General features: G+C 42.7%; 1 protein-coding gene across 1 annotated transcript; it reads left to right on the top strand.

Annotated features, from left to right (window-relative positions):
* The first annotated feature begins 159 nt into the window (after window positions 1-159).
* On the top strand, window positions 160-27,528 carry LOC128456673 (connector enhancer of kinase suppressor of ras 2). The gene is made up of 22 exons (XM_053440947.1): window positions 160-223; window positions 4,651-4,814; window positions 7,059-7,261; window positions 8,282-8,387; window positions 9,269-9,310; window positions 9,406-9,525; window positions 11,294-11,353; window positions 11,504-11,572; window positions 16,438-16,584; window positions 17,995-18,128; window positions 19,025-19,278; window positions 19,472-19,561; window positions 20,351-20,541; window positions 20,671-20,719; window positions 20,826-21,004; window positions 21,110-21,183; window positions 22,264-22,335; window positions 22,650-22,717; window positions 24,003-24,103; window positions 24,198-24,684; window positions 27,194-27,393; window positions 27,481-27,528. The coding sequence occupies exons 1-22, from the start codon at window positions 160-162 to the stop codon at window positions 27,526-27,528; spliced, it is 2,922 nt and encodes a 973-aa protein (XP_053296922.1).
* The last annotated feature ends 405 nt before the right edge of the window (window positions 27,529-27,933 follow it).

Genomic DNA, 27,933 nt, shown 5'->3' with positions numbered 1-27,933 from the left:
CCCGTTTTGTTTGTAAACACCCGGCCTCCGCTGAGCAGAATCCATGTGTTGAATTTTGTCGTCCTTTTTTTTGTTGTTGATTTTTCTGACATCGGACGAGGAGGGTGCAGGGATTGTTGGGTGTGTTCTTCTTTCTTTTGTCACGCCAAACTTCTACCCATGGCACTGGTGATGGAGCCTGTGAGCAAGTGGAGCTCCAGTCAAGTGGTGGACTGGATGAAAGGTAGGGCTGTGAATCACGACGGTGGCCGAACAGAAATAACAACACATCAGCGGACCGCTGCTTTGCACTGAGCCCAGTCTGCTGTTGCATGCGCTGCGAGATGCCCGGGGAGAACAAAACACCTGCTGAGCCTCGGGGTGTTTTGCCTCCGGGAGCCTTTTAATTACACCCTTTAATCGTTCGATCGATCTGTTTTGCCGCGCACTCACAACGTGGGGACGACTTGTCCTAACACACACACACACACACACACACACACACACACACACACACACACACACACACACACACACACACACACACACAGCTCAGCCTGACGCACTCAAATGGCACAAAACGCCCCAAAAGACCCTCTATTGTCCTGCGGTGGTTATTGTTCACGCAGGAGGCTGGCAAACATAGAGGAGGGATCCAGCCCCCAAATAGTCAACCACCCCCTTCTCTCTGGATTTGAGCTCAGGGTCCTTATGTGCATGGATAACATAATTTCGAGCCATGGCTTCGTATGGTACAAGCCATCTGTGCAAAATATGTGGATCCACAGATGCCCCAAGTCCTTAAGAAGTCACAGCTGACTTGGAATAGCGTCATGCAGGCCTAAGACTTGACAGTTTGAAAAAGCTCCCAATTCTGTACTGGAATATAATGCGAGGCCCATAAGTATTTTGAGAGTACATTTGCAACATTTTAAGAGAACACCTCTTAATGTTTGGGAAACATGCAGCAGAATAATGAGGTTGAAAGACGCATGCACATTTCAGTTTGATAAAAAAGGACTTGTAAGGCCAGTTGCTGTTGAGGTCTGGGCATTCAGCGGGATATTTATTGGATTGATAGATATTAATGTGCAGATGTTAAAATGAATTAATCATAGAAGTTCTTCAGAGCAACGTCTGCATAATCACTGCAAACACGAAGAACAGTGGACCACATCTACCTGTCTGGACACTTTGAGGGCACACATTACTCATTAGCTGCATTTTGTCTGTTTGCATAAAAAAAAAAAAATCATCATGGCACGGTGATTCAATGTTGAACCCAGTAGAAGAGGGCCGTGTGTTTGTGTGTGTGCGTGTGTGACTGGGAGCGATGTAAGTGTTTCAGCGGCATGCTGTGGTGTTTTGCTGAGCCATGTGCTCACGTGTCAGGCCACAGCCCTTCGGAGATGCTCCAGATAAGATGTACACATGTATACAGTAATCTTTACTGCCTACACACACACACACACACACACATGGACACACAAACACACACGCACACACAGTCATAATTCTAAGCCCGAAGGCCTTTTTCTGCTGGATCAGACATATTATGATTGCCAGGATCAGACCTCTTTCAGCAGTAGTTGGGTTTTACAAGCTGTACTTGAATGTGATGCGGCCTTTTTAAGCACATTGTTTATCATTTGGAGACACTGGGAGGATGAATGATGTTTGGAGAAAGGCAAAGACAGATGACCACAGCAGTTAAAGTGAGATGTTGAGAAGATGGGTGCATAAGCTTATAGCACTTGTGAGAAATGCAGGCAGCAAGAAGCGGAGATGAGATGTGAGCGAGGGCTCTTCAGTGTCCCACATCTGACAAGTGGAGCAGAGACAATTCCTGTGCCCTGAGCCCAGTAATGGTAATTTAAAGTGAGGGACAGAGTGGTACTGAGAGACACAGAGAGAGAGAGAGAGAGAGAGAGAGAAGGAATGGGGGTGGTGATGGTGGCTGGGTGGAGGGGGTGTCTCCCATCCTTTCTCGCCTCATGAGAGCTCCTAAGGAACGGCAGCATTTTGCCCAAAGCATTCACGGTTCCCATTATTAGCATACCGCTCGGTGATGTCACTGGAGGCCAAATAGGGGCCTCTGTGACCTTCCCACAATCATGCTGTGCGCCCCCCCCCCCTCCCCTTGTGTGTGTGTGTGTTTGACTACGCTCCATTCCCAGCTGTGACAAAGCCGCCTTTAAGAAAAGATTCTGGTCTCAAAAAACACAAAGGAATTCCTGCTCTGACTGAAGATGTATTCTTGACAAGTGTACAGTCGCCGTGCAAACACATATTACACATCATGCTGTCAGCATTGTAATGCAGGCTTAGTGTAATAGCTCAATTCTTTATGACTGTATGCATTAGTATAATTCCTGTTTTGTGAGCTCTATCAGTTTCATCTTTGTGCTCTCACTCGCTTGTTGTCTAACTCCCATCCACCCACCCACACACCCACTCTCAAACGCACACACAAACACACACACACACACACACACACACACACACACACACACGCACACACACACACATACACACACACACACACACACACACACACACACACACACACACACACACACACACACACACACACACACACACACACAGTGATCAATGACATTATAACAATGCTAACAGCCATAAGAACTCTCTTACCTCACATTACCAGCGGATTATCTCGAATGGAGATCGGGACGTGTCAGGGCTGCGCTTTTAATGTCCCTTTCCAGCGTGCCGGATAATCTGAATGAAATGGACAGCAAAACTGATGTAGTTGAGATTGCTCAGTGCAATCAACAAAGTATTCTCCATCTGGAAAGGCTTTACATGGCACCACTCTCTTCTTTTAGAAGAGCAGAGTCATGTAACAAGATATCGAGGATCAGTTCAAGCCCACCAAACTCTGTGAACAGCAATCATTCGAGACTTTCAATTAGAGCTGTAACCTTAATTTGTACAGCGCCTGTCAATGTAGTGAAACATGATCCTCTACAGTGACATTTAGAAATGTAAAATCCTGTGTGACTTAATGAAATCAGCAGACAGCTAAGCGGGCGAGATGTCTCATGCTGCCACACAGCCACTTTTTGGAACGCGTCCTGTCCTCTCTTCACTTATTTCTTTATTTTGTCCCGTGGTCAGGGAGAATCCCTGCCAAAGCTCTGCTTCAGGGTTCCTATGGCAACACTGGGTATACTTTCATCGATGTAATGAGTCTCAATTAACTTGGTAAAGAGGCTGATTAGTTAAGCCTTTAAATTGTATGCAAAGCCATGAAACTCCCGATGTTTTCCCCCTCCAACATTTAGCTGCCAGCAGGACCCGATGTGAATGCTTGATCAGGTTTAGGCACAGCCCCGAGTCACATGTACACGATTGGTCCGCAGCAATGAAAAGACGAGCTGAGCATGGAGTTGTGTGTGTGTATGTGTGTGTGTCCCTCTCTTACTGAGAGAATAGAAACAGACCGAGTGTATAGAAAATACACTTGACAAAGACTAGTCTCTGTCTCCACTGCTAAAAGGATGGCCATTTAGCATGCCGAGCACTCTCTAGTGACATTCACCTCTATGACATATACAAAAATGAGCGATTGTTTTTGCAACTAATTTGTGTGTTTTCTTGATTAGAAAGTGGATGAAACTGTAAAAACTGTAACAGTCAAGTAACCCTGAGGCAGAAACATCAGTTATCAAATCAAAATTTGTTTACAGAGCAAAAATCTAAATGTTGGATCTATTTGTAACTTCATCCAGTGTCCTTGGTTTCAACATAATTCTACATGATCAGGGCAGATGCAATGTAATTATGTCAGAGAGAAGTTCCTTTAAAGTCTCTCACGGCCGTTGTCGAGGATTTGAGTGTGTGATGCTTTTCTTCTGCAAGAGTTCCTCATTGAATGATGACCTGCTGTATTTACTCTATCAACACTTGTAATAACAATTTTCAGTTACAATAGAACTCAGGAGAGCTCATTCCTCTTTCTCCTTGATTCAATTAAGACTCACAAATAAAAATAAATGTGCCTGATTCTGATCAAAAGCCATGAATTATTTCTTACAATACATATATATATATATATATATAAATATCTTGCAATGTTAAAGAAAGCGATCAAAAAATTCCTGGACGTGCCCCCTGATACAAAGTTGAATGGGTTCTTTCTTGGCCCATGTCCTGTCCTTCCAAGTTTCATGGAGATCTGTTCTGTTTTGCGAATTCCTGCTCACAGAGAAAACAACTAACCAGCAAATGGACAGAGGTGAAAACACAACCTCCGAGACGAATGTAATGCAAACACTTTTTAAACAAAATGCCTCTTAGAATTAGTCTGTTTGCTCTAGTCAGCTGGACTTCATCAACTGATTTACCGAAAGACTACCGAAAGGATATTCAAGTTTAAGGCTGAATATTTTCTATTGGCTCTGTTGATGTAGAGGAAAAGTGTAGAATCCTTGTCCAATATTCACAGATTCACACACACGCAGAAAAAAGAAGCATGCCGTGTTTACACTTCACAGTTACAGCACTGTTTCTGGCATTGAAGGCAATATGCAGCCCAGTCAGAGCACGCCATTCAAATTAAGTCCTGAAACCACCAGCCAACAGACTTATCATCTTGTTGCCTTGTACTCAAAGTATTTTTCCTCTCATTCCGTGTGCGTCTCTCAGGCCTGGACGACTGCCTGCAGCAGTACATCAAGACCTTTGAGAAGGAGAAAGTAGGAGGGGACCAGCTGCTGCGAATCACCCACCAGGAGCTGGAGGATCTGGGGGTGTCCCGGATCGGCCACCAGGAGCTCGTACTGGAAGCTGTGGACTTGCTCTGTGCGCTGGTGAGTCCCCTGCTGTGGCACCACTGCTTTCTACTGTCACTTCAGAGAGTCTCGCCCCAGCGCTGTCAAACAATGTTTCTGTGGCACATTTGTCGCCTCCCCAGCTCATCGAGGAAAAGTATCGGGTTCAAGCTACAAAATAAGGTTGTTTCTTTAGTCCTGATACTGTCATAATTTGGATATTTAAGACCAAAGTTTTTCCCACGCAAAGTCATCGCTTAATTAAAATAGATATAACATTCTTACAAGTATCACTAAGAGCTTACGACTTCACAACAGAGGGAAAATTGCTTCGGCCTCAATGTTTAAACATCTTAGCAAATCTGGCAGAGCTAATAATCTGGCCAAAATATCCTCCACAGGCAAATCTTGCAGCTGTCATTAGCACTGACATGGATTACAGCCTCCTCTCCAACTCATGTCTACTCTTCATCCTAGAAACACAAGTTTAGTGTCTGGGTCGGCACGACAGCCCGCAGTTCTGCTGATTACTCTGAAGTGCAGCCGAAAGAGTTAGAGAATAATGTCAAACCTGTAAACACTTTCTTCATGTACCACTGAAGTGATCCAGGTCACGAAAGAGAAAACAGCGGCCCATAAATGTCTTGGTCATGAGAGTTTCTTCCTCCGCCGTGGAACCTAGTACTTCTTAATAGAGCAAATGCTGAATATCAGTCAGGCTGTCTGTGTTTATCTTTTCATATTTTTTTTCCAAACCCGACATTTTAAAGTGCATAAACTCAGAATCAGAAAATGTGCACTGAGACCTGAAAACGTGTACAATAATCTGATCAGGGTCTGTGTTTGTGTGTAATTAGATTTGCAAACATGTAAAAAATCTGTGAACCTATAATAAGATTTGTACGTGTGTAGACAAATCTGAAAATGCGTCAATAGATCTGTAAATTAGTCGCTAAATATTGAAATGTTTACACAGATATCAATGGCTGAAAAGGCTGAGAAATGTTTTGCCCCAGGAGATAGAAATACAGAGTAGTCACCAGTTATACCTCAGATGGACACACAGGATTTTTCCATATCCACAATATTTTGTTTGCCGTGAGCTTTTTTGTTTTAAAAGAAAATGTTACTTATCCAGGCGATGTTCAAAGAGCCTGTCTCATTGATAATTCTTCAGGTTTGTTGAGGCAAATTCAATTTAATTCAATTCAAATGTCTTTTCTTTTTTTTTTAAGTGATGAATAACAGCTCAGGATAATAACAGGAGACAAAAAAAAACTTCACAGAGTTAATGAGCAGAAGAAGAACAAAGAGAAGCAGCACATCCTCACATTTCAGAAGCTAAAATAGGTGATATTTAGAAAATATATAATACATACATTTTTTTACAATTATTCAACCCCTCATCTACATATTCATTCCCGTTGTAGCAGGTACTGTCCTTTTGATATAGTAGTGGTATAAGTTATCTTAATTTAGTATGTATGTAACTGTAAATGTAAATGTACAACACTTTTTCTGGTACAATAACTATATTGTTTGAATGGTACATTTCTTAAGATGCTTTAATATCCTTCCTCTCCAGACCCTGTTTTTTATTTGTACTCACAAAGGACAACACAGAGCATGAAATACCAATTTGGTGCTTTAATACAGAAGTCTCCAGTGTTTTCAAAGGCTTGACGCACTGAGCTGAAGTCTTAGACTGAGGGAATATAAAAGCTGAGGAAAGATGAAGGGAGAATGAGAAGTAGGAAGGAAGGTAAGCGGGTGGAAAAGCGATGAAGATGTGTGTTTGTTCGCCTAAGAGAGACATAGAGAGACTGGATGAAGATTTAGCGGGCCGAGGTCACAGATGCAATCTGAATCTAAAGTCCTCTCATCCTGCATCGCTGCACGGGGGGGCCCTGCTTCAGCCCCAAAGCTCCTTATGTAACTGGGATTTAGTTTAAAGTCTCTCAGGCCCTGCTGTATTAAATATGATTAGTGGCCCTCCTGCCGCGCTCTCTCCTCCCAAGAAACCCTGACGCCCACAGGCCTTGCACGTGCAGTTTGCCGTACAGGGTAATGAGTGTTCGGCGATCCCTAGACATGCAAAGTGACAGCTGGGGGAGAGCGGGGCTAAGTGGATGGGCTGCTGGTCTTATTTCCTCACATGTTTGTCATATCAGCGGCATCTGTGTCACTGGACAAGGTGGGCTGCTCTGCCTGTGGTCTTTCTACTCCACAGAGCAGTGTCACCACAAACAAACAGAGTGAACTGACCTGTCCTCTCTCCTGCAGAATTATGGCCTGGAGACTGAGAATCTGAAGACACTCTCTCATAAGCTGAATGCATCCGCCAAGAACCTGCAGAACTTCATCACAGGCAGGCGACGCAGCGGCCACTACGATGGCCGAGCCACCCACAAGCTTCCCAATGACTTCCTTACCTCCGTGGTGGACCTGATCGCTGCGGCCAAAAGCCTTCTGGCGTGGCTGGACAGGTGAGATTTGCAAAAAGGTGCAATCTGTAACATATGTAAACATCTTAAAAGGCACTGAATACACATAGAAATACACACTCTGATACATTCATTCCCCTGTTTTTGGGAAAGTTATCCCTTTAGGTTTTGTAGTTTACAGCGGCATGGCTGTTTTTGCAGCAACTTACTTTTAAGTAATTGTCTCTGGCTTCAACTTGATATGAGGAACCTTTTGAATTTTATATATTTTCTTTACATATTATGTCGTTTGGAAAAAAACACTGCTTGCTGTCATGTAGAAGATTAAATGAAGACAAATTTGCCTAAAAAAAGGCAAAGAAATATTGCTTATGTGGCTTTATGTGATGGTTCTTTGAGCGTTTTGTTGAAACTTCAATTCTTATCAAAAACAGACCGGTTCTGTTTTTTTTTATTGTTATGTCCATGACCAATCAGCTGACAAGAAAAGATTCGTAAGGGCCTTATGTAAGTAGTATTTTGACAGGATGGCCAAAAAGGCACAGAGCAAGTCTATTTATATGTTGCTTTATCCCTTTGCTTCTCTGTGGGATTGTGGCTGTGTGTTTTTATCTGCGTGTGTGTGTGTGTGTGTGTGTGTGTGTGTGTGTGTGTGTGTCTGTGATGATTTTGGAAGTTCAAAGCAGACAACATTCAACAGACTAACTGAAAAATTGCAGCCATATTCTGCAACATATATTCTGAGTCAAATACAACAAATAAACAGAATACATTTATCCTTTATTTTCAAATTTGAAAATACACGATTGATGCGTCAATATGATACGGTTGGAATTATTTTTAGCATATTGGTCTCCACATGTGGTCTTCAGTGGCAGCTATTGTTGTCTTTTCTCAAATATAATGACTACATTTATTTTTATCTGATTAATTAATCACTGAATCTTGTAATAGTTTCTAAAATCTGTGGGCACTCATGCACAAAACTCTGTTTGGAAATAATCCCACAGATTGACCAGTGATTTAGTCTCAAAGGAAGAATGATCTAATGGTTCATTCCAGGTGCTCCTTCTTTTTCAGATCTCCGTTTGCTGCTGTGGCGGATTACTCCCTGACCAGGAACAATGTGATCCAGCTGTGTCTGGAGCTCACCACAATTGTACAACAGGTAAATAAATTGTATGATATAAAAATACATTATAATCTGTCCAAGCGCTGTGAATATTTTTTTTTAATCCTAATACAACAGCGAGATCCAATACCTCCACCGGAAATAGAAACCTTGTTCCCTGCATAAGAATATTATGGTGATCCCATAATGTATTATACATTGTCTATGCTATTAAATACACTTATGCACAAGTGCAACTATGATATATTCAATAGTATTAGAAATTTCTGTACATTACACGAAAAGAGAACCTGACAAATCTAGTTTTGCGCACTTTGTATTTATATATACAAATACATATTCAAACAGTAGTAAAGAGTTCAGACAACAGAACATAGAGAAACGGAAATTCTGCAATCCATTTAAACAGTGAAAACGTAATTTACAGTATGCATAATGTATACCTCCTTCAGGTCGGCTGATCCCTGATAAGAGAAGGAATGAACGCCATTCTGTGTGTGAATAAATTTGTATATAGTTATAACATTATATCTATAAATGTATTTTCAGGACTTATCCATAAAAAAGTTTTAGCTTGGTCTTTATAAGTTTATCAGGAGTTCAGTGAAAGGTTCAGGTGGGAAAAATTCAAAAGTGGGCGTGAAAGAGGGAGAAAAGGAACGAGTTGAAGGGCGAGAGAGGATGACAGGCACCGAGGAAGAAATAGAGAGAGAGAGAGACATGCCTCCGCATTGGTGATTCATTTGTTTTGTGTTTGTGCGTGCCTGTGTGGGAGGGTTGGGGGTTATAGGCGCCAAGCAGCTCATTTTTCCTTTTTGTGTTGTTTTTGCTTATATCCACCTACAGCAGAAATGCCAATAATAACTCAATTTTGACTCATTCTCCTGTGGTAACAGTGCTCTGTGCTCGTTCCACAGGACTGCTCTGTGTATGAAACAGAAAACAAAATCCTGCATGTGGTGAGTTGTCGACTCTACTCTGCCCTATCTGATAAAGTTGACACTATAATGCTCCCACTTCAAGCTTGTAATCTTCCCTAATGTGTCGTCCCCAGTGTAAAACTCTGTCTGAAGTGTGCGACCACATTATCTCTCTGTCCTCGGATCCCATGGTGTCCCAGGCTGCACATCTGGAGGTGGTGCAGCTACCCAACATAAAATCCACAGAAGGACTGGTAAGACTCTCCCTCAGTCAGACTGGGAGAACCACACTCATCCTCTGGGAGATTCTCGTCTCAGTGTTTCATGAGAGGAAGCTCTGTGTGTTTCTGTGGTCTTACTACAGCAGTTATTTGGAGTAAATGATTCATCTAAACCCACAAAATGTTGTCTGAAAAAATCTGCTTCAATGGCTGAAGATCCCTCCCTTCAGAGGATTTCAGTTATAGAGAAAATGTTAGATTTAAAATATATAATTAACTACAGGCTAATTGATTGCATAGTAATAATAGTAATAACTAATAACTAGTAGTAACAACAAATGGCCATTGAGTAAGAAGGAGTCAGATGTAAGCAGAAAAACGTAGGAATTGTATTGAAATGATCTGTAAGGATGTATAGGTACAAGTGAAGAAGTTATGATATAATAGTTATTGAGTAATAAACATCTTCAGCTGTAGTTTCACTGCACAGCCTACCTTATGTTGGACTTCATGTTATAAATAACCATAGTCTGACTCACTGGATGCCGATTGTGGGCTTAAACCATATACATGAAATAATACAAGATCTAGAATCAAAAACAGCAAATAAAATAATACACTATCACTTTAAAACAATTATAAAAGAAAACGATAAAAGAAACAGACAAAGAAACGTGTCCCTGTTGCTTGGGTTAATCTTAATACTTTGCTGTTAACGATTTTCCACAGTATTTAGTATGTTGTGTCTGGAAGTGGCTTTTAACATTTTTACATTGGCACTTTAAACATCAGGTGTGGTTTCATTTCACATTTCAAAGAAGTAAAAGTATTGAGATATAGCCCAAACACTGTGGCTGCTGTCTGGTATCGTATGAAGGTCATTAGTAGCTGTTCCAAAACTGGGTTGGAGAGCGTGAGTCAGCTGCTGCAAGGCAACATGACATGAGCATGTTGTGCATGTTAAAATATGAACAGCTAAAATGTGCAAATCAACAACCGGCTGTGTGCGCACTTCCTTTTTTTTTGGAGCAACTGAAGATAGTAGATACCGTGTTAGGTAGAAAAGAGGACACTCGTTCCTTCTGCCACTAACTGTCCATCAGCACTGACCTACACTCACACACAAGCTCCCTGCTTGGGGCCACGGTACGCACCCCCCCTCCCCCCACTAATGCTAGCAGGGGGCATGGAAGTTCTCTCATCCGTTCAGTGAAACCTGAACACAACAGTGGGTCAAGTGACCTAAAAATAAACCTCTTACATTCATCTTGAAGACTGGCACGCTGCTTCAGTGTATCTGTGCCAGTATGTGTGTGTACTCATGCACATCTGTTTGAGAAACATGTGTCTGGGTGTGCGTGTGTCCTGCACTTTAGACCCCTTTTAGTGGAAGCTTTGAGTTTTAGCTTCTTTATTTTTGCAACAAAAAAAACAGCATTTGCAGATAAATAATCCACTATGTTTGATTCCATCTGCATTTGATGGATACTCACTTATTGATGTTTGATATTTGATATTTAAGGACCCTCCTGTATTCATTCAAACGTATTCTATATGCGAAATATTAAAGTAATAGAAAACACTAATATCTTTAACTGCTACTAAATTCATTTGAGATCTAACCAGATTTAAACTCTTTGCACAGAAAGCTGATTAAAACTAATGCTAATATTCGCAAATACGCCATGACCGTGGTGTGACCTGCACATGGCTACATTTCTGCCTCGGGATGCACTGCAATAAACGAACCATGTGTCTGAGTTATGTAAATGTGAATCAGATTCCTTCTGTCTTCTCACAGGGCATGTACATCAAATCAACATACGACGGTTTGCACGTTATCACCGGGACGACAGAAGGAGTAAGTACAAGCCTCTTTGGGTTCACCTGTGTAGATCCTCTCCCCGGTGCAACACGCAGACTGACATGTTGTCACTTGCGGTTGTCATCCCTGTCATGACAGTGAAACGAAGCAGAAGTTAATGACTCTGCCTCTCTGTGTCTCCATCAGTCCCTGGCTGACCGCTGTAAGAAAATCCATGCCGGAGATGAAGTCATTCAGGTTAATCATCAGACAGTGGTAAGACCATGTTCTTTGCTCACTGGCTTTTGTTTGCTTTAGCCTCATGCCTATGGTGTGCATGTGCATCCTGTTCCCTTATAACCATTGTGCTGCAGAACATCCACACTGTTCCACTGCAGCGCCACTGGACCTGTGCTGTAAAGTGTAAGAGCTGCAATGTAGTTATCAATTGTTGATGTGAACATTTTCTCTGGATGAAAATGTTTGCTTATAGGATCAGTCTTTTATATGTAATGCACACAAGAGTGCTAGGGTTAGGGTTTTGTCCAATACCTTGTTAAACCAAACTTAGAGTGTATACACTGGGTTTTAAATGTTGATAAACCCGTAAGAAAATTGATTGACTCCGTTTTGCCAGTAGAGGAGTTTTTCCTCTGTTTCATTTTCCCCGGTGAGTCTCATTTGACTTCACAAACGTGATTGTTGCAGAGTCGTTTGACCCAGGAGTGATTAGCAAATGAATCCATTTCCCTTTGCAGACAAAGGCCAGATGTTAGTGGGTCTTTTGAAGAAGTAGTTTTTTCTCTCACTGTTTTAACATTGGGAGAAGGGGCATAATTTGGGGACTGTTGTGTGATGTAATGTGTGAAGTGTGTGATATTTGGTGCAGCTTGATTGCGTTTAGGGATACTTTTGTTTTATGAGGCGAAATGAACTGGCTCGCTGTTATTAATAGCTAGTCCTACTCACAAAGCAATTCCTTCACATTCACCTTGCAACGTTTAATTAATTCCCATGCATGCGGTCGGTGTATGCAGTCTATTTGTATCGTATGCCTCACTCACCTATGTGTAGGCAGAAGAACTGACTAGTGAGGTCATGGATTACTCACACTCTTCAGCAGAACTTTCCAACGTCTTCCATATGCAGGCTTGTCAACCAGGACACGGTATCTGATGCGTCCCCTTCCGCCACGCCAGGCTCCCAGCTTGGCGTGATGGGAAGTATTCCTGTGCATAGTGAATACGTGCCGTGAATAGAGTCCGTGCTCTGGGTCAGGAAAGGTCTCGTCTTAGACGGAGGTTTGTTGGATGGGCACCTGTCCACTGCAGTTGTCCTCTGCGTGTGGAGTGTCGTCAGTCTTTCCCTATTACCTCGCTCTACACCTTACACTACACCTAAACCCCCTTAAAAAAAATTATTTTCTTTATTGGAGATACACAGTGAGAAATAGCAGTACCAAGTGAACCAAAGATGGGGAAAGGGCTGGAACTAGTGCCTTTGCCATTTATGGTTAATGACTTAAGCTTCTTAGCCACAAGGACACCCCATATTAGTGTTAGAGGTATAGCATAGCAAATTCAACTCAAGCAACTCGAGCTGAGCCATAATTGTTTGAAATATTTTCGAAACTGCTTGTTACTAAAGTGCACAGAGCATCGTGTGTACAATCAATGCAGATGAAAACTAAAATTTCCTGTGTTGCACAATTTAAATATAGCACCCTTTGTCTGAAATAATTACTGCTTGTGTGTGGACCAGCCAGACGTATGATAATTGCACAGCTCAAGTCAGGTTCATTTCAGTCTCTCAGCTCACCCACTGAATGCAACCATTTTTAAAGAGACATCTTCCGCTCACTGTCACTGCATGTTCTTTTTACTGTCCAACATTTTGTTTACAGCAGACATTTTGACATGTCATAGAAAGAAAAAGTAACGATGGCTCAGGGATTTTATTATCCTGCCCTGACTTTTCGTAATGCTCGTTGGTTAGTTTACATGGTATTACACAATACAGGTCACTAACAAGTAGACCCTAAAACCAATCGTCCAATATCTGACACTAATGGTCAAACTATGCCCAGTGCCCAGAGGCAGTTGCCATGGCAACCAAGGTTGAAGCACACACCTTACGCTTGCAAAAGATGTGATAAACCAAGTCTCTGGCAGAGACCATCTGAATCATGTGTCATTAAAGAGTCTTAAGTTGGGCTGCTCATCTCTATTATCCCCGGACAAGTTTCAGTCAATGTTTCAGCCAAAGACATCTGCTCAGTGATCTCCATCACATAGACCATGACTGAACATTACCAGCATCCTGGAAAGAGCCAAAATGAAACCGAGCCATCATTTATGTTTATTAAACATTCAGCTCTCATTTACAGTTTGACTGACAGCAGCTATTTCAAAGTGGCAGCATGATTGACATCTATCAGGGCCTACCAATGTATCATCTAATACCAGTACAAAACAGTGAAACACATTAATAGTAGCTACAAAAAAACAGGTTAAAATGAATATTTCTGTATAGTGTTTACTGAATTGTTTCAGTATGTGGTATGGAAGTGAACCATACAGTATGTGTTCCCTTGTGGATGCTGGAGGGGTTGTGCGTGACAGAGTGATGCACGGTCCTGTCTTATGTTGCTGAAATGAACAGCAGCTGAGTGAATTTGACATCTTAAGTATATGTGATGTCAAACTGTAAACTGAGACATGTTTGCTCAACCGAAACTGCACTCTCACTCATAATGGCTGCCATAAGTAGCTTCACTGCTGTTAATACATTTAATTCAATACATTTAATTTAAGATCAAGTGATCCCATCCCATTAAGGTTGTGCATCAGCAAAGAAGAAACCTTTGGACAAACAAGGTGATGACTGCACTGAACACTACATGTGTCTGTGGCGGCCCAGGATTCCTCACAGCATCTTTTCTCACAAGAAAATGAAAACATAGAAGAGAAGCACTTAAAATAAAATGAAGGAGAGAAACATTTTTTTTAAAAGATGCCACCAAGGAAAGAAAAAGCTCTTAAAAAGCTGTGTTCTTTTCTTCTGTTTCTTTTAAAGGTGTCATAACAAATTGCAGTATTTACATTTTTGCTGTTTTATTCTTAGGTTAAGATCAGTGTTTGTTTTTCCTGTGTTTTTTTAGAGGACTCTTTATTACTAACGCAAATGGATGTTTACATTAGATATCAGTGTTTCTCAAATTGAGGGGCTGAGAGAGCAGCTGTTTGTTCAGCTTGTTTTTCTAATAATTTAAGATCCATCCTTCATCTGGTTAAAGTTGTAAGATAATGAAAAAAGTGGCAGGGACATGACTCGAAACAGTCAGAAAGAAGTCGTCTGCAAATGCTTTTATTTTTTGTGACAGACGGTGCTTATGGGAAACTTTGATTTGAGCATCTTTTTCCACAGATAGAAGAAAATGAATGAAGGAAAAGTCCTGTGAGGCAAAGGCTTTGAAAATGTAATAACATGTATATAAATGGAGAATTATACCCGTGAAAGATTTTACAACAGGTTTCTGGAGCAGGATTGGTCAATAAAGGTGGAAGGCGTCAATGCTCCAGACCTTAACTGTTTAACACTGGAGATTGTCAACAGAATGAAAAAGAAATATAATGAAACATCAAAAAACAGTGACACAATGCTTTATAAGAAACACCTTAAAGGTTCAGTGTGTGGCATTTAGTGGCATCTAGTGGTAAAGTTGCATGTTGCAGCTGAATGCCCCTCATTCACCCTTCTCTTCCATCATGAAAGAGAACCGGTGAAAAACAGTCTGACCAGTCTGGAGGATGGTAAAAAAACATGGCAGCCTTCGTAGAGAGGACCTGCTCCAGATGTAATTATATAGTATCTAAATATAAAGGCCCTATTCAATGGTAAAGAAAACAACAATTCGTACAATTTAGATGAAACACACCAGTGAAAACCATCACTAGGATTATTTTATATTCAATTTCTGCCAATAGATCCCTTACACCAAAATCTTACACACTGGACCTTAAAGCAGAAACTTTCAAGCAGTTTCAAGCTGTTTCAGTCTGCCTGTCTCTTTAATGCCCTCTCTGTGTAGTGCCTGTCACAGTGAAAAATGACTTGGAAAGGAAAAAAGTGATTGGGAGGTCATTGCCTGTAAAATGCCCAGACTCCGGCTGCATGGAAAAGACGTAGTGAAACTCAGTGAAGCCAGCCAAGCAAGAGAGGATATTTCCTCCCCAAACTGGACCTGGCATATTTGGTTCAGCAGCAGACAGTGTTCCTCGGGGCAAGATGTTTTTTGTGCCAAATATCATCTAAACTGGGTTAAAGACTATTTACAAGGCACGCAGCTGTTAACAACACTGGGCACTTTCCACATCATGACAGCGCCCGCAGATTGTCGTCCCAGGAGCTGTACAAGTTGCCCTTTGGCTCCTAGCTTTGCATGAAACATCCTCATTACCGCGAGGCCTTGGGACTGTGCCTCAGGTCCCAACCATCAGGAGTCACATGTACTGTATCGTTACAATGACCACAGCAGCACCTTGAATAGGATGATTGAATAAAACCGGAGTCGTCCTCTTCATGTTAGAAAGGGTGTGAACTATATGAAAAACAAACTCACGTATATGTTAAATCTGCTCTATTTAGACAAGCAGATATAGCATTTTTATGAACTGGAAACATGTCGAATCCATAGATCCGTCCAAGTGGTGTTGAGCAATGGTTCCAAGGTCCTGCCAATACACACTTGACCACTTACAAGTCAGTCTTTGCTGTCAATCATTCAGCCTATTCTTTATATCCTAAAATAAATAAACTAACAGAAAAATGTAAAATTTACCGAACATCCCTGTGATAACAACTAACTCAATGACAGAAACCATCATTGACAAACATTTATTTGACCTGATGTTTGGTCCATCCACCAACATGGAGGAGGACGGGGTTATGACCTTTACTGCAGCCAGCCACCAGGTGGCAATTGACATGCTTGGCTTCATTTTTTGTGGAGATGTTATGACGTCCATCTTTATACACGGTTTACGATACCAAATGGAAGTTAATTGCGGAACCTCAGCTTCTTATTTCTGTCGTCTGCGTTTGCGTTTGGAGGAAACTCACAGCTTGTTGTTGTTTGTTAGGTGGGCTGGCAGTTGAAGAACCTAGTGAACTCGTTGCGCGGGGACCCTGCAGGTGTGACCCTGACGCTGAAGAAACGCCCGCAGAGCACGCTCACCTCCACCCCGGCTCTGCTCAAAAACATGAGATGGAAACCGCTGGCTCTGCAGGTACATCTGCTTTCCTGCTCCACAAACACACACACACACACGCACACACAAAAAGGGGTCCCATCATGTTTTCTGTGCTAGTGTGATCTCCGTTTTTTGGAGTGTACAGTATGTCTTTGTTCCTCTGTCGCTGTTCATGTTAAAAATACTCCAGACTTCTGAACCTAGACACCAAAATCCGTGTTCCGTGTTTCCATAAATACCAACAGCATGCATCCAAAACCATTTAGTATTACAAAACTCGAAGTGTTCAAATTTTCCTAAAGATAGTTTTGCACTATGAGCTGTTTTGGGAGTTGCACTGCATTGCACTGGTATTGCCTTTATTGCGACCACCTCTTTTTTCGGGACCAAAACTTCAACCAACTAATTGGTTGAAGGTTCCAGCATCCTTCCCTCACAAGTTAACATTTCAGCTCTAAGTGGCATCTGCTGTCCTACTTTGGCCAAAGCAATTACATTATTAGGATCGTGCGCCTGAGCCAGAATGGGTGGAAATGAGAGGGAATGCGCAAAAGTAGTCCAGCCTTTCTTTTGAGTCCCAGGCCAGAGAAAACGTCCCCTCCCCGAGGCCCTGAGGCGTAGTCGTCCAGCTCAGCCTCCTTCTCCCCCCTTCCACATTCTCACATCCCTGTTCTCCACCTAAATCGAATTCACATTCCTGCCTGCATTTTCAAGGACAAAAAGTGGAAAGACGAACATGGAGACTGTTCTGAAGCCTTGTAGAAACTCCGACATGCTTAATGGTTTTACGGGGGAGTGTATCTCCTGATAGTACATCACTGATATTAGTCAGTTGCAAGTTATATATATTAGCATACTTTGAGCATTGATAAATTAGTATTCTCAACTTCAGCTCTTCTTCATTTAGAGTCCATGTTTTATAACTGAATCTTGTGATTGTGCGACATCACTCTGACTAGTCAAGTGACTTTGCTGATTTGTCATCCTGCTACTTTGATATAAAAAATGAGTGAGTGATTAAAAAGATATTACATCCATATATTGCTACAATGGTATTACAGATAAATCGGTGTCCATGGGCTGTATTTAACAGACTATGTAGGTTATAACCAGATTTTCCTTGACCTGAATGAGAGGGACAACTCAGCCGCACAGCAACCTGTCCTCTCGTGTGCACCAGTTAGAACTGGAGCATCAGAAACATACAGTATACGGATTTCACGAATGAGATGCAAGGCAGCACAGTCTGAACCCGAAGGAACAGCCCCAGACTGACTGACTGACTGAACTGCTTAACTCCAAATTTTCGATGTGTCAATCCCTGTAACTGTTCCCCTCCTTCCTCTCTCTCTGTCTGCCTGTCTCGCTCTCTCTCCCCTTTTCTTACCACACGCACACATACACACACACACACACACACACACACACACGATCACGCTCACACAGCCAATCTTCCCCCAGAGTCCCAGCAGCAGCGTCGCCACGCCCACCAGCACTTTAAGCACGCCATCCAGGAGGAGTAGCTGTGCCCTGCAGGAGCTCTTCATACCCCCGCCTCCTGCCGAGCCGTACACCCCTAGGTGAACTCGCACACTTTCTTCCCTCTTAGTTGGTTTGATGCTCTAGCACAAGGACACACATGCATGTGTGCTAACAAATTGATAATTTGATATACAAACAGGTTTCATGTTTTCAACAATTGAAAGGTGGTGGTGGTGCTCACTTTCGAAAAAAGTTGGAATAAATGGAGCGACGCCTGCGAGCAAGTTCAGGCAGCCAACTCGAGCTGCGCTGCTCCAATCATGTGACATACATCATGTGACATACCTCACTCTCCACAACCCATCTATAATACACATCCAACCTATCAGGTGGTCTATTTAAGCAGAGAGAAATCTCCCATTGCTCCCTTTGCTCGCACTGCAGCTGCGGTACTGCTACCAGTTACTTCAGCCCCTCCACCACCCCAGCATCCACCTTTAGGCTCCAACGGGGGGTTATACGTTTATATAAGGTTATAATTTGCTCATCACTACCATCATTCCTCTGTAATCATATGGGGGAGTGATTAAGTTGGAGCCTATGACACCAAACACTAAACCTGTTCTAATGCTGCAATAATTGTTTGAGCATTAAAATACAAAAGTATTATAAAAATGAAATAAGAACCAATTAAGTATTAGTCCCTTGGGAGTGCTCTGTTTTCTAGTGTTTGAGTTATGTTTGCTAAATATTGTTGTTAAAAAAACAATGACGATATATTGATGTTCTCTTGTAAATGTACATCTTCACTAAGAACAAGTGGCCATTGGGGCTGAGAGCCACAGGCTCTCTCAAAGAATTAAGAGATGTTGATTTTGGTGTTTTCATGAGATTTGTTGACCATAGCAGATACGGCCACTATCCTTTAAAGTAGCTGTTTTCATCCTACAGTATTTTCTGAGATTGCCATTCCTCATTTTTTCTCACTCATTAGTCCAGGTCCTCAGCGACATTCAAATGACTTTCCCACTTCCCGTTATGGCAGAGACGACAAGGGAAATCTGGCAGACGACGATCCTCAATCGGACGACCACGTCGCGGAAGGATCTGATTCACCAAACTCCTACCTGGACCAGGAGTGTCGCCGGCGCTTCCCTCTGGTGGAGGAGGATGCTATACTGTACTGTTACGAGTATGACCAGAACCCAGAGGTGTCATCAGTCCGCAGGGGGAGCACTCCCACCTATGGTAAGACCTTGTCTTGGCCTCCTTCATCCGAGGACTCAGTCGTGAGAGGCAAGAGCTCAAAGCCCTGTAAATGTGTCGTCTGCTTGTTCTTGAGATGTATTTAAGATGTCTGCAGCTGTTTGATGATGTTTGTGCGTGTGTGTGTGTGTGTGGGGTGGGCAGCTTTGTGATATTGACGTTCCCTGTGCTCCAGGCAGGCTCAGGCCCATCTCAATGCCAGTGGAATACAACTGGGTGGGAGACAACGAAGACCCGGCCAAGCTGAAGAGAGAGAGCCGGAGAGGTGAGTGGGAGGCCGTGGGAGAGAGCAAAAAAAGAAAAGAAAGGGAGGCAGAGAAAGAAGGATGACAGAGAGGGACAGAGCTATGTGAGGTGAGGGGGCTGATATCTCATAATATCCTCACCCTCTCAGATCCGTGAGCCAAAAAGTAGAAGGATGAGCATGGCCTGTCAAAGCCGATAACATGCTGGAGATCTGCTCCTGTCTCCATCTCCTCCGTACGTTAGTAATCTATCACTGCTCCTTTACTCCCTCCATCCCTCTCTTCCCCCGGTTCTCTCCTTCTAGCTCTTGCTGTTTTGGATATAGAAAGTGCACTGTTGCTTTGGCAACGGCAGGAGTGTATTTTTCCCTGAGATGTTTGCGTTTGGTTGTGCTAGGTGGCAAATGGAGTGGGAGGAGACTGAATTTGCTTTATTTCAGTCTCAAAGATGGGCCTGAGTGATGTGTCTGTTTCCTCTGGGGATGCTGCTGATATGTTGCTCCTTTTGGCTTTTCACTAAAGTGACGGAGCTATATTTATCTACCGAGACAGTATTAGGAACTCTTGAGGCCCTTCTGCCTGACAACAGCTTTCCTCTGTAGATTTTTAACACCTTTCAATATTGTCAAAGGAAATCTTTTGAAATGTTCACATTATCTGATCACAGGCAAACGGGACTTACAAAGATTCATCAGTTCATTTGTGTGCAGCAGAACTTTACAAAGCATTTGATATTTATTTCAAAGTGTAATTGCTATTTTATAAAGTTTGTGCAAAACTGAGCGATTGCTTCGGTTGTGTCCCGGCAGAAAACTCCTTGCTGCGTTTCGCGAGCGAAGATAAAACGCAGGCCCAGGACTTCCTGCTGGGACGCAGCCTGAGTCAGAACAGGAGGAAGACGGAGCGACGAGGGAGCCCCACCCATTACACGCTCATCCCCGCCCTTCAGATGGAAGTGTCCCTGTCCACGTCCAGCTCGGACTCTGCGTCCCTCTACCATGTCAGTCCCTCGGTGTCGGTGAAAAGTCAAATATTTTGTTGGGAGCTAGTTTAAGAAAATACACAGAAGCACGAGCTGAGCACAGAATCCGTCTGCATGTCGTCATTCTGTTTTGTTTTTACCCTGCAGGTGTTTGAGCGGTCCTCACTTTTGTCGAGGTCAAAGAAGAAGAGTAAAGGTAGGAGCGTTTCTTTCAAGGTGTTTGACGTGAATCCAGACATGAGCAGGGGCTTCACGAGGGGTGTTTTCTGACCTCCCCCCCCGTCTGTTCTGTTGCCCTGCAGTTGAAAGCCCCATGTCTTCAATCAGCAAGCGACGGATTTCCTGCAGGGACTTGGGTCAGGGCGACTGCGAGGGCTGGCTGTGGAAGAAGAAGGATGCCAAAACATATTTTTCACAGAAGTGGAAGAAGTACTGGTTCATCCTGAAAGACACGTGCCTGTACTGGTACATGAATGAGGAGGTGAATATATTCTTTAAATTCTTTTTTTTAAAAGAACAAATCCCAGAATCTTTTTGGTTTTCATTATTTGGCGTTTTGATTTCACTTAGCTTTTGCTTGTAACAGGATGAGAAGGCAGAGGGCTTCGTCAGCCTCTCGGAGTTTAACATCGACCGGGCCACTGAGTGCAGGAGGAAGTTGTGAGTATTTTTGTTCATCTGGACAACAAACATCCAACCTACAATTAAGTATTTCCATTAAGCTTCAAATTTAGACAGAACCAGATGCAAAAGTCTTGTAATGATTCAATAAGCCAAAGGCAGAGACTTTATGAAGATACATAAAGATAAAAGAAGAACAGGAAAAACACAAAAACTGGACTGATTACCACAAAACCTGGTGGAAGGATGTGGAATGGGTCAGGGATGAACTCATAAAATGTTGGTGTGACAGGTCCAGGAATCCATTTTTTTACTTTTCTCTCTTTCTTTGAGTTGACATTTTCCTGATTTCCACTGAATTATTTGGGGCTCTTGATGAATAAAATCAGAGGTGTGTAAGGGAACTGATATTCATGATAACGAGCGGTTAGTAACACAGGGAGAACGGTACATAACCACCTTCACTGGCTCTACAGTTTTCAAGGAAAAATATGTAATTATTAAATCAATTTCATAAAGTTAAAGTGTAATCCCAAAGAAAGTTCTTAAAAATCCCACATAGCTATTTCAGTATATTGTTAACCGCATATCTGTTGAAAAACAGCTGTTAACCATTTTTGGGGGGCAGGAGATAAAAGCAGAGGGTCGGGGGTTCGATCCCCGGCACCTCCAGTCTGCATTCAGAAGTGTTCTTAGGCAAGATACTGAACCCCAAATGGCCCCTGACGGCCGACAGTGTATGAATGGTGTGTGATACAAAAGCACTGGGTGCAGAAGTGCTGCATGAATGCGTGCGTGAGTTGTATAAAAACATACCATTTATCATGTATAGGCTTATTGTTCACTCTTAGGTTGAATGCCAACTAATTCAGGGGTTTCTGAAAATCGTTGTGTTTCAGAATTATGTTTGTTTACTTGTCTTAAACATGCCAAAAATAAACAGGAGCTGCTTATGCAATGATGCGAAGTCTTGCTGTTTTGCGTCAGTCTGAATGGCAGTTTGTGTAATCAGGTGCCAGTTTATTTTGGCAGTCGTGTCTATTCATATGTTAATGAACGCCTTTATGTCACCGTATCTGTTCTTACACTTGCTTAAATATACCCTCGGTTCCCTTTCAGCGCTTTCAAGGCGTGCCATCCGAAGATAAAAACCTTCTACTTCGCGGCGGAAAATGTAGACGACATGTCCCGGTGAGTTAACGAGGCTGTGATAGTCATGCTCTATAAACTCCCACAATCTCACATCTGCAACCACATTTAACAACCCCCCCCCAACCCGTCTCCTGGCCGGAAATTAAATCCCCCCCACTGGACTGCCCACTCTCCTTAACACCAGGCAGTTCTGTGAGGTGATTGATCAACACACACACACACACACACACACACAAACACACACACACACACACACACACACACACACACACACACACACACAAAGCACATGCAGAAGACGTTTCATTGCAAGTCCAGCTTCTGTGCGTCATGCCCGTTCTTCTCCCACACAGGTGGCTGAGCCGTCTCAGTATGGCGGTGGCAGGCTACTCCGAGCAGGAGAAAATTCACCAGGACCAAGGTGAGATTAGTCACAGACGCTGTTTCCCAGTGTTGCAAAAGAAGAGGGAAAAAAACACTCTTCATCTGTTACAGGTCGCTGGTTTACGGTTATATAAAGCTGCGACAAGCCAAGCTGTAAAAAATCACGTCCAAATAAGTCACGACGAATGCATGGACGATTATTTTGCCTCGTCCCTCACTTAGTGCGTTCGCTGTCACAATGTATCTGCTCCTTCAGCTCCATGCTGCAAAAAAGCAGCTCAGAGCTACAGGCTCCTTGTGTTTGAAATACACAATATGTGCTTTTCACTGCTTAAAATGTCTTCAGAAAACAAGACTCCCTATGTATCATTTCTGCAGGATTATAAAATCTTTCACATGAGCATATTACTGTGGATGTTTAATATCATGTGAGGTCTTTAGAGGTCAGGATGTTGTCTTTTAGCTGCATTTGTCGCACATTTGTAGCTTTGCACACATTGCACTTGAAGAGCTACTCTTTCCACTTCAGCTTAAATGAACATAGTCTCCTCTTTGTTGTGTCTTAACAAAGTTGGAGGCGTCATGTAAAAACCAGGCTTTAATCCTGGTTTTACTTTTTTTTTATTGTGTTATACATGTCGTAATGATAGGTGTTTGTATCTCCGAATCTGATTTTTATGCTTGGTTTCATATGTTTATTTATGATATAACGTAAGGCGTCCTGGGGTTTCTAGAAAGGTGCCATTTCTAGATCCGCAGAAGGAGGGTTCAACTCCTCTCTCCTGTTTCACTTTCACTTCACATCTGATTCAAGCCCCTCTGCTATGCGCTGTACAAATGCAAATGTTATTGCTAAAAGCTTTTTTTTTAATGTCTATATAGTCATGTTCTTTTGCTTCTTACAAACGGACAGGAAATGATACCCCCTCATACCCTATAAAGTTATTTAAAAGCAGCCTATATATGAACCCAGCAAAGGTGGGCGTGTGAGAGCAGGTTTGTCACTGAAGCTTCTTCCTGCACAAGCAAGTTGTTAAATTAGATCCTTAACACCTCCAGAAGTCGTAGCCAGAAGTTCTCACATCTTAGATTCATCCTCACCTTCCTGATCACACCTACACCACACCAACGCTGCAGATACCCTTTTCAGAATAGTCATCCACAGGCGCAGGCAGATGATTTTTCTGACACGACACAGCAGCTGGATTTTTGTACTCACTATAATCATCTGAATGGTCTCATAGTCCTTCGTATTGCATGTAATAAGCTTGGTTTGGAATGTTTGTTACAGAAATATGACAGGATCTGTTTGTGTATGACAGATTACTGGAGTGAGAGTGATCACGAGGACATGGAAATGCCCTCGATGCCTAAACAGGACAGTCCGCCACCACCGTATGACACCTTTCCCAGAGCATCCTCAGTGAGTCTGTCAGCCTGCAGTTGATTAGACCCACCGGACTTCGCACTATGTGGCAGACGTCGCTTTCTTTCACTAACAATCTGTCTGTACACAGGTGAGTCCCTACCTGGAACCGAAACGAGGCCATCTCTCCTCCTCGGACACGTTCCATTCCCGCTCTTCCCATGAAGAGTTCCACTCGGAGCCTCGCGAAGGCAGCATCAGCAACAACAGCGTCTCCCCCGGGCAGAAGACGAGCGGCCATCTAAACTCGTGGCATGACCAGATGGAGAGCAGCACCAGGATGCACTACCTCCAGACGTTCCCCGTGGAGGAATCCCTGCTGCCTGATGGCAGGGAACACCTGGCGGTTGAGTACCGCAGGCAGTCCACCCTGCCGGCGCCACGCAGCCTGCTGCAGGAACAATACAGAGCCCTGCCTCTGCCCCTCAGGTCCAGCATCGATTCAGAGGCGGGTGGAAAACCTCGAAGTTTCACGCTACCAAGGGACAGCGGGCTGCACGCCATCCTGGCCGCCACTGCAGCTGCGTCGGATCCCAGAGAGTCCCAGCACTACCAGCGGGACCGGGTCAGGGACACAGGTCAGCATCACATGTACCGCAAGCATAGACCATTCCAATTGAATTGTACTAGATGCTTTTGACTTATTTGTTTGATTAATAGAAAACTGATTGAGGTGTAAAAGTTAGCCTGAATGGTTGTTTGTCTCTGTATGTGAGCCCTCTGATTGGCTGGCGACCTGTCCAGGGTGAACTCTGCCTCTGGCTCAATGTCCGCTGAATTATACAATCAAGGAAATCCGCTCACTTTGGGAAACTGTAACTGTTATTTATAGTTTCAACTCTACAGTTCATCAACACACAATAATGGAGCTTTTTTCTTTTATAGGTTCAGAACTTTGACAGATTAATCATCTGTTCATATTTCTCTGAGGTGCTCCTGCAGTTCTTTGTTGGTGTATTTGTTAGCAGGCTTATGCAAAAACTACCATTAAATCTTGGTACAAGTGGTGGACATATTTAGAGGGAAAACATTTTTTTTGTGTGTATAATTTCATGTGGATCAATTATTTCATATTTTATATAATTCATAATTGTTTTTTTATTATTAAACTACAGCCTTTTAGCTGATATACACAGTGTTGCTGTTTAATTCTGTGTTCAATTATTTCTTCTATAGCTATGACTAAAATATACCTTTACGAGAGCAGAGAAGTCCAAACACTCAAGAAGTAATGAGTTGTTACATTCACAGGATCACTGGGTCTTATATGAGAAAGTTATCTAACAGTATACACCTATGTATAAGCACCAGTGTAAAATGACATCCAGTATAAAGCCAGTTCAAATGGGCTTGTCTGAAACAGCTATAAAGGGACACTTACCTCATCTGACAGAGTTTCGGAGGCTCTGCCACTAGAGGAAACCTGAGGTGTCACTGGGCTCATCCTCTCCTGCAAATTGTTATTTTTTAAGTATCTGTTAAGATCAGTCTTCCTATCTGCATGGTGTTGAGCAAGGGAACTTATTCGTCATCAGTAATTCGATTAAAGCCGCTAACAGGAGAGTCAGAGCCGGCAAGTGTCAGAGGTCGTCTACTGGCTGTCATTGCTTTATTGGATTGGATTTGCAGCCAGCCCATTTGCTCCAGGGCACTTGTTCAAGTGAGATGAAATTTAGTGTCTTATTTGATACTGATTTATCTTGGCAGTTCACTCTCTCTCTCTCTCTCTCTCTCTCTCTCTCTCTCTCTCTCTCTCTCTCTCTCTCTCTCTCTCTCTCTCTCTGTGTCTCACACACACACACACACTCTCTCACTTTCTCTCTCCATTCTCTTCTCTTGCCCAATCGAGATGTCATTGTGCCTCTTGGCACGGTTTGGATGGTGAAGCGAGGAGGAATCCTTTCAGCCAGTGTTAATGTTGGATTCTGAACAGGATAAAGAAGCACGCCCTAGGCCCCTCTCTTCTTGTCCTCATTTATCTTACACTTCGCTCTCTCCACCGTTGCCTGCGAAGAAGGGAGGCAAACAGATAAACAAGCAGCAAATACAGCATGATACATTTCAAGGCACAGCCAGGACGCGTCAGAGCGCTTCAGAACCTGCCACCCTCTTTCTAAAACACAAAATAGAGTGACAACCGATTCAGCTCGAGTGTAGTGTGAGTATCATCCCAACAGAGGGCAGTGTATCCCAACAGGAGACATGAGGGCGCTGGTAGGATAATGGCTCCCGTGTTATGGAAAATTACATATTGACAGAATGAATGGAAATAAATAAATAAAGTAATAGTTAGTTCATCCAAATCATAAAAACTGATTTTCATTTTAAGATAGCTTTAGTTTTATTTGCAGTTCGGTACTGTATTGGGCATCATAGTTCAGTAGCAAGCAGCTGAAAGGATTATTGCGATTTTCTAATAAGTCAATTGTATTTAATAAAAATTATTCAAATTAAGAAAACATGACAAACAGTAAATGTTCCAGCATCTTTAATAATATGTGTACCGGCTTTTATAAACACAATTTGAATAAAGTTAATATGTTTAGATTTGACTAATAACACTATTTTTAAGATTCACAATCCAACAGAAAATTATTAGTTCAGGAAATAATTGCAGCAAAAGATTTATCTGTAATAATTAAATAATACAAAATTGTGAAGTAAAAGTAAAATGATGAGCACTTTTTAGTTTGGCTTTTATATACATATACTACACGTGTTTCTTGTGATAGTACAGTACCTTTGCTGGTGATGTGTGTGAGTGTGTGTGTGTTATGTATGAATATGTTATATATATATAAGTCCCTTCAACAGCCCCTTATTAGTTTCAGCTTTCTGTCATTTCGTGGCAAGCAGGTGGGCAGCTTGTGGGCAGGGAGAGGCTGCTTTCACTTTCATATGATGGAGTGCTTAGAGATCCACTGCTACAATTATTTTGTGTAAAATCTCTAGTGTTTTTATTTGGTTTAAAGTAGAAGGACTCTTAGTGTGTTTTTTGTAAAAAAAAGAAAAGGTAAGAAAACTCATCCCTCACTTCAGTTTATTGAGAAATCCTTGTTGTTAATCTTTGCTCTTCTTTCACGGCAGGTCGTGGACGGGACTGCAGGATGCAGGCAGACTCTCTGGGGGACTTGTATCGGGCTCTGGAGCAGACGAGTCTGTCCACCTCGGCTGATCACAGATCAGCCAGCCGCCTGGAGTACAAGCGCTCATTTGTCCGCCGAGTTAATGACCCCCTGCTAAATGACAAGCTTCATCGCCTCCGCATCCTCAACAGCTCACTGAAGGTATAACAACATGTTGAGTGCGTTTATATCTGTATAAATATTTAAGTGTTGCATTTGCCTAATCAGTACCTCCATTTTTTTTTGCAGAATATCCCTCTTCAAGACACAAACCGGTCCTTGGGTTATTTAGGGTAACCTGTCAGGATCATTATGTTGATAAAACCTTGACCGTATCGCCTCTGCCTGTGCCTCACACAGCCAGCATTCCTTCGCTGGAGATAAAAAGGCACCAAAAATCGTTTTCCCTGCTTGACCTTTCCATCTGTTCTCCTTGTACTGCTCCCTGCACCCCACTTACTGCGCAGGAGCCCCGCCTGACCTCACCGTTTTGAAGATGAGGGCTGTCACAGAAAGGCAAAAAGAGATGTCTCGACAGAATGAACTTGTTGACTCATCAGGGTTTCTGACTGGCATTTATGCACTTTTTGTCCTCGTCAAAGATTTGCCGGAGAGCTTTGTAAATTACCGCTCATATGCATGGCCACCTCCCGTCACTGCAACAACATGCAGGGGAGTCGTGTACAGCTGCTCTGAAAGGCT

The sequence above is a fragment of the Pleuronectes platessa genome, chromosome 15, assembly GCF_947347685.1.
Source record: "Pleuronectes platessa chromosome 15, fPlePla1.1, whole genome shotgun sequence".
NCBI lineage: Eukaryota > Metazoa > Chordata > Actinopteri > Pleuronectiformes > Pleuronectidae > Pleuronectes > Pleuronectes platessa.
The sequence above is the reverse complement of the archived record's forward strand: the minus strand, read 5'-3'. Positions and strand labels throughout refer to the sequence as shown.

Bases quoted from the DNA above. Each gene is read 5' to 3' on its own strand.
- LOC128456673 (XM_053440947.1), top strand. From the start codon at position 160: ATGGCACTGGTGATGGAGCCTGTGAGCAAGTGGAGCTCCAGTCAAGTG. The intron at 7,262-8,281 runs GTGAGATTTGCA...GGTTCATTCCAG, and splicing joins CTTCTGGCGTGGCTGGACAG to GTGCTCCTTCTTTTTCAGAT. The intron at 27,394-27,480 runs GTATAACAACAT...TTTTTTTTGCAG, and splicing joins TCCTCAACAGCTCACTGAAG to AATATCCCTCTTCAAGACAC.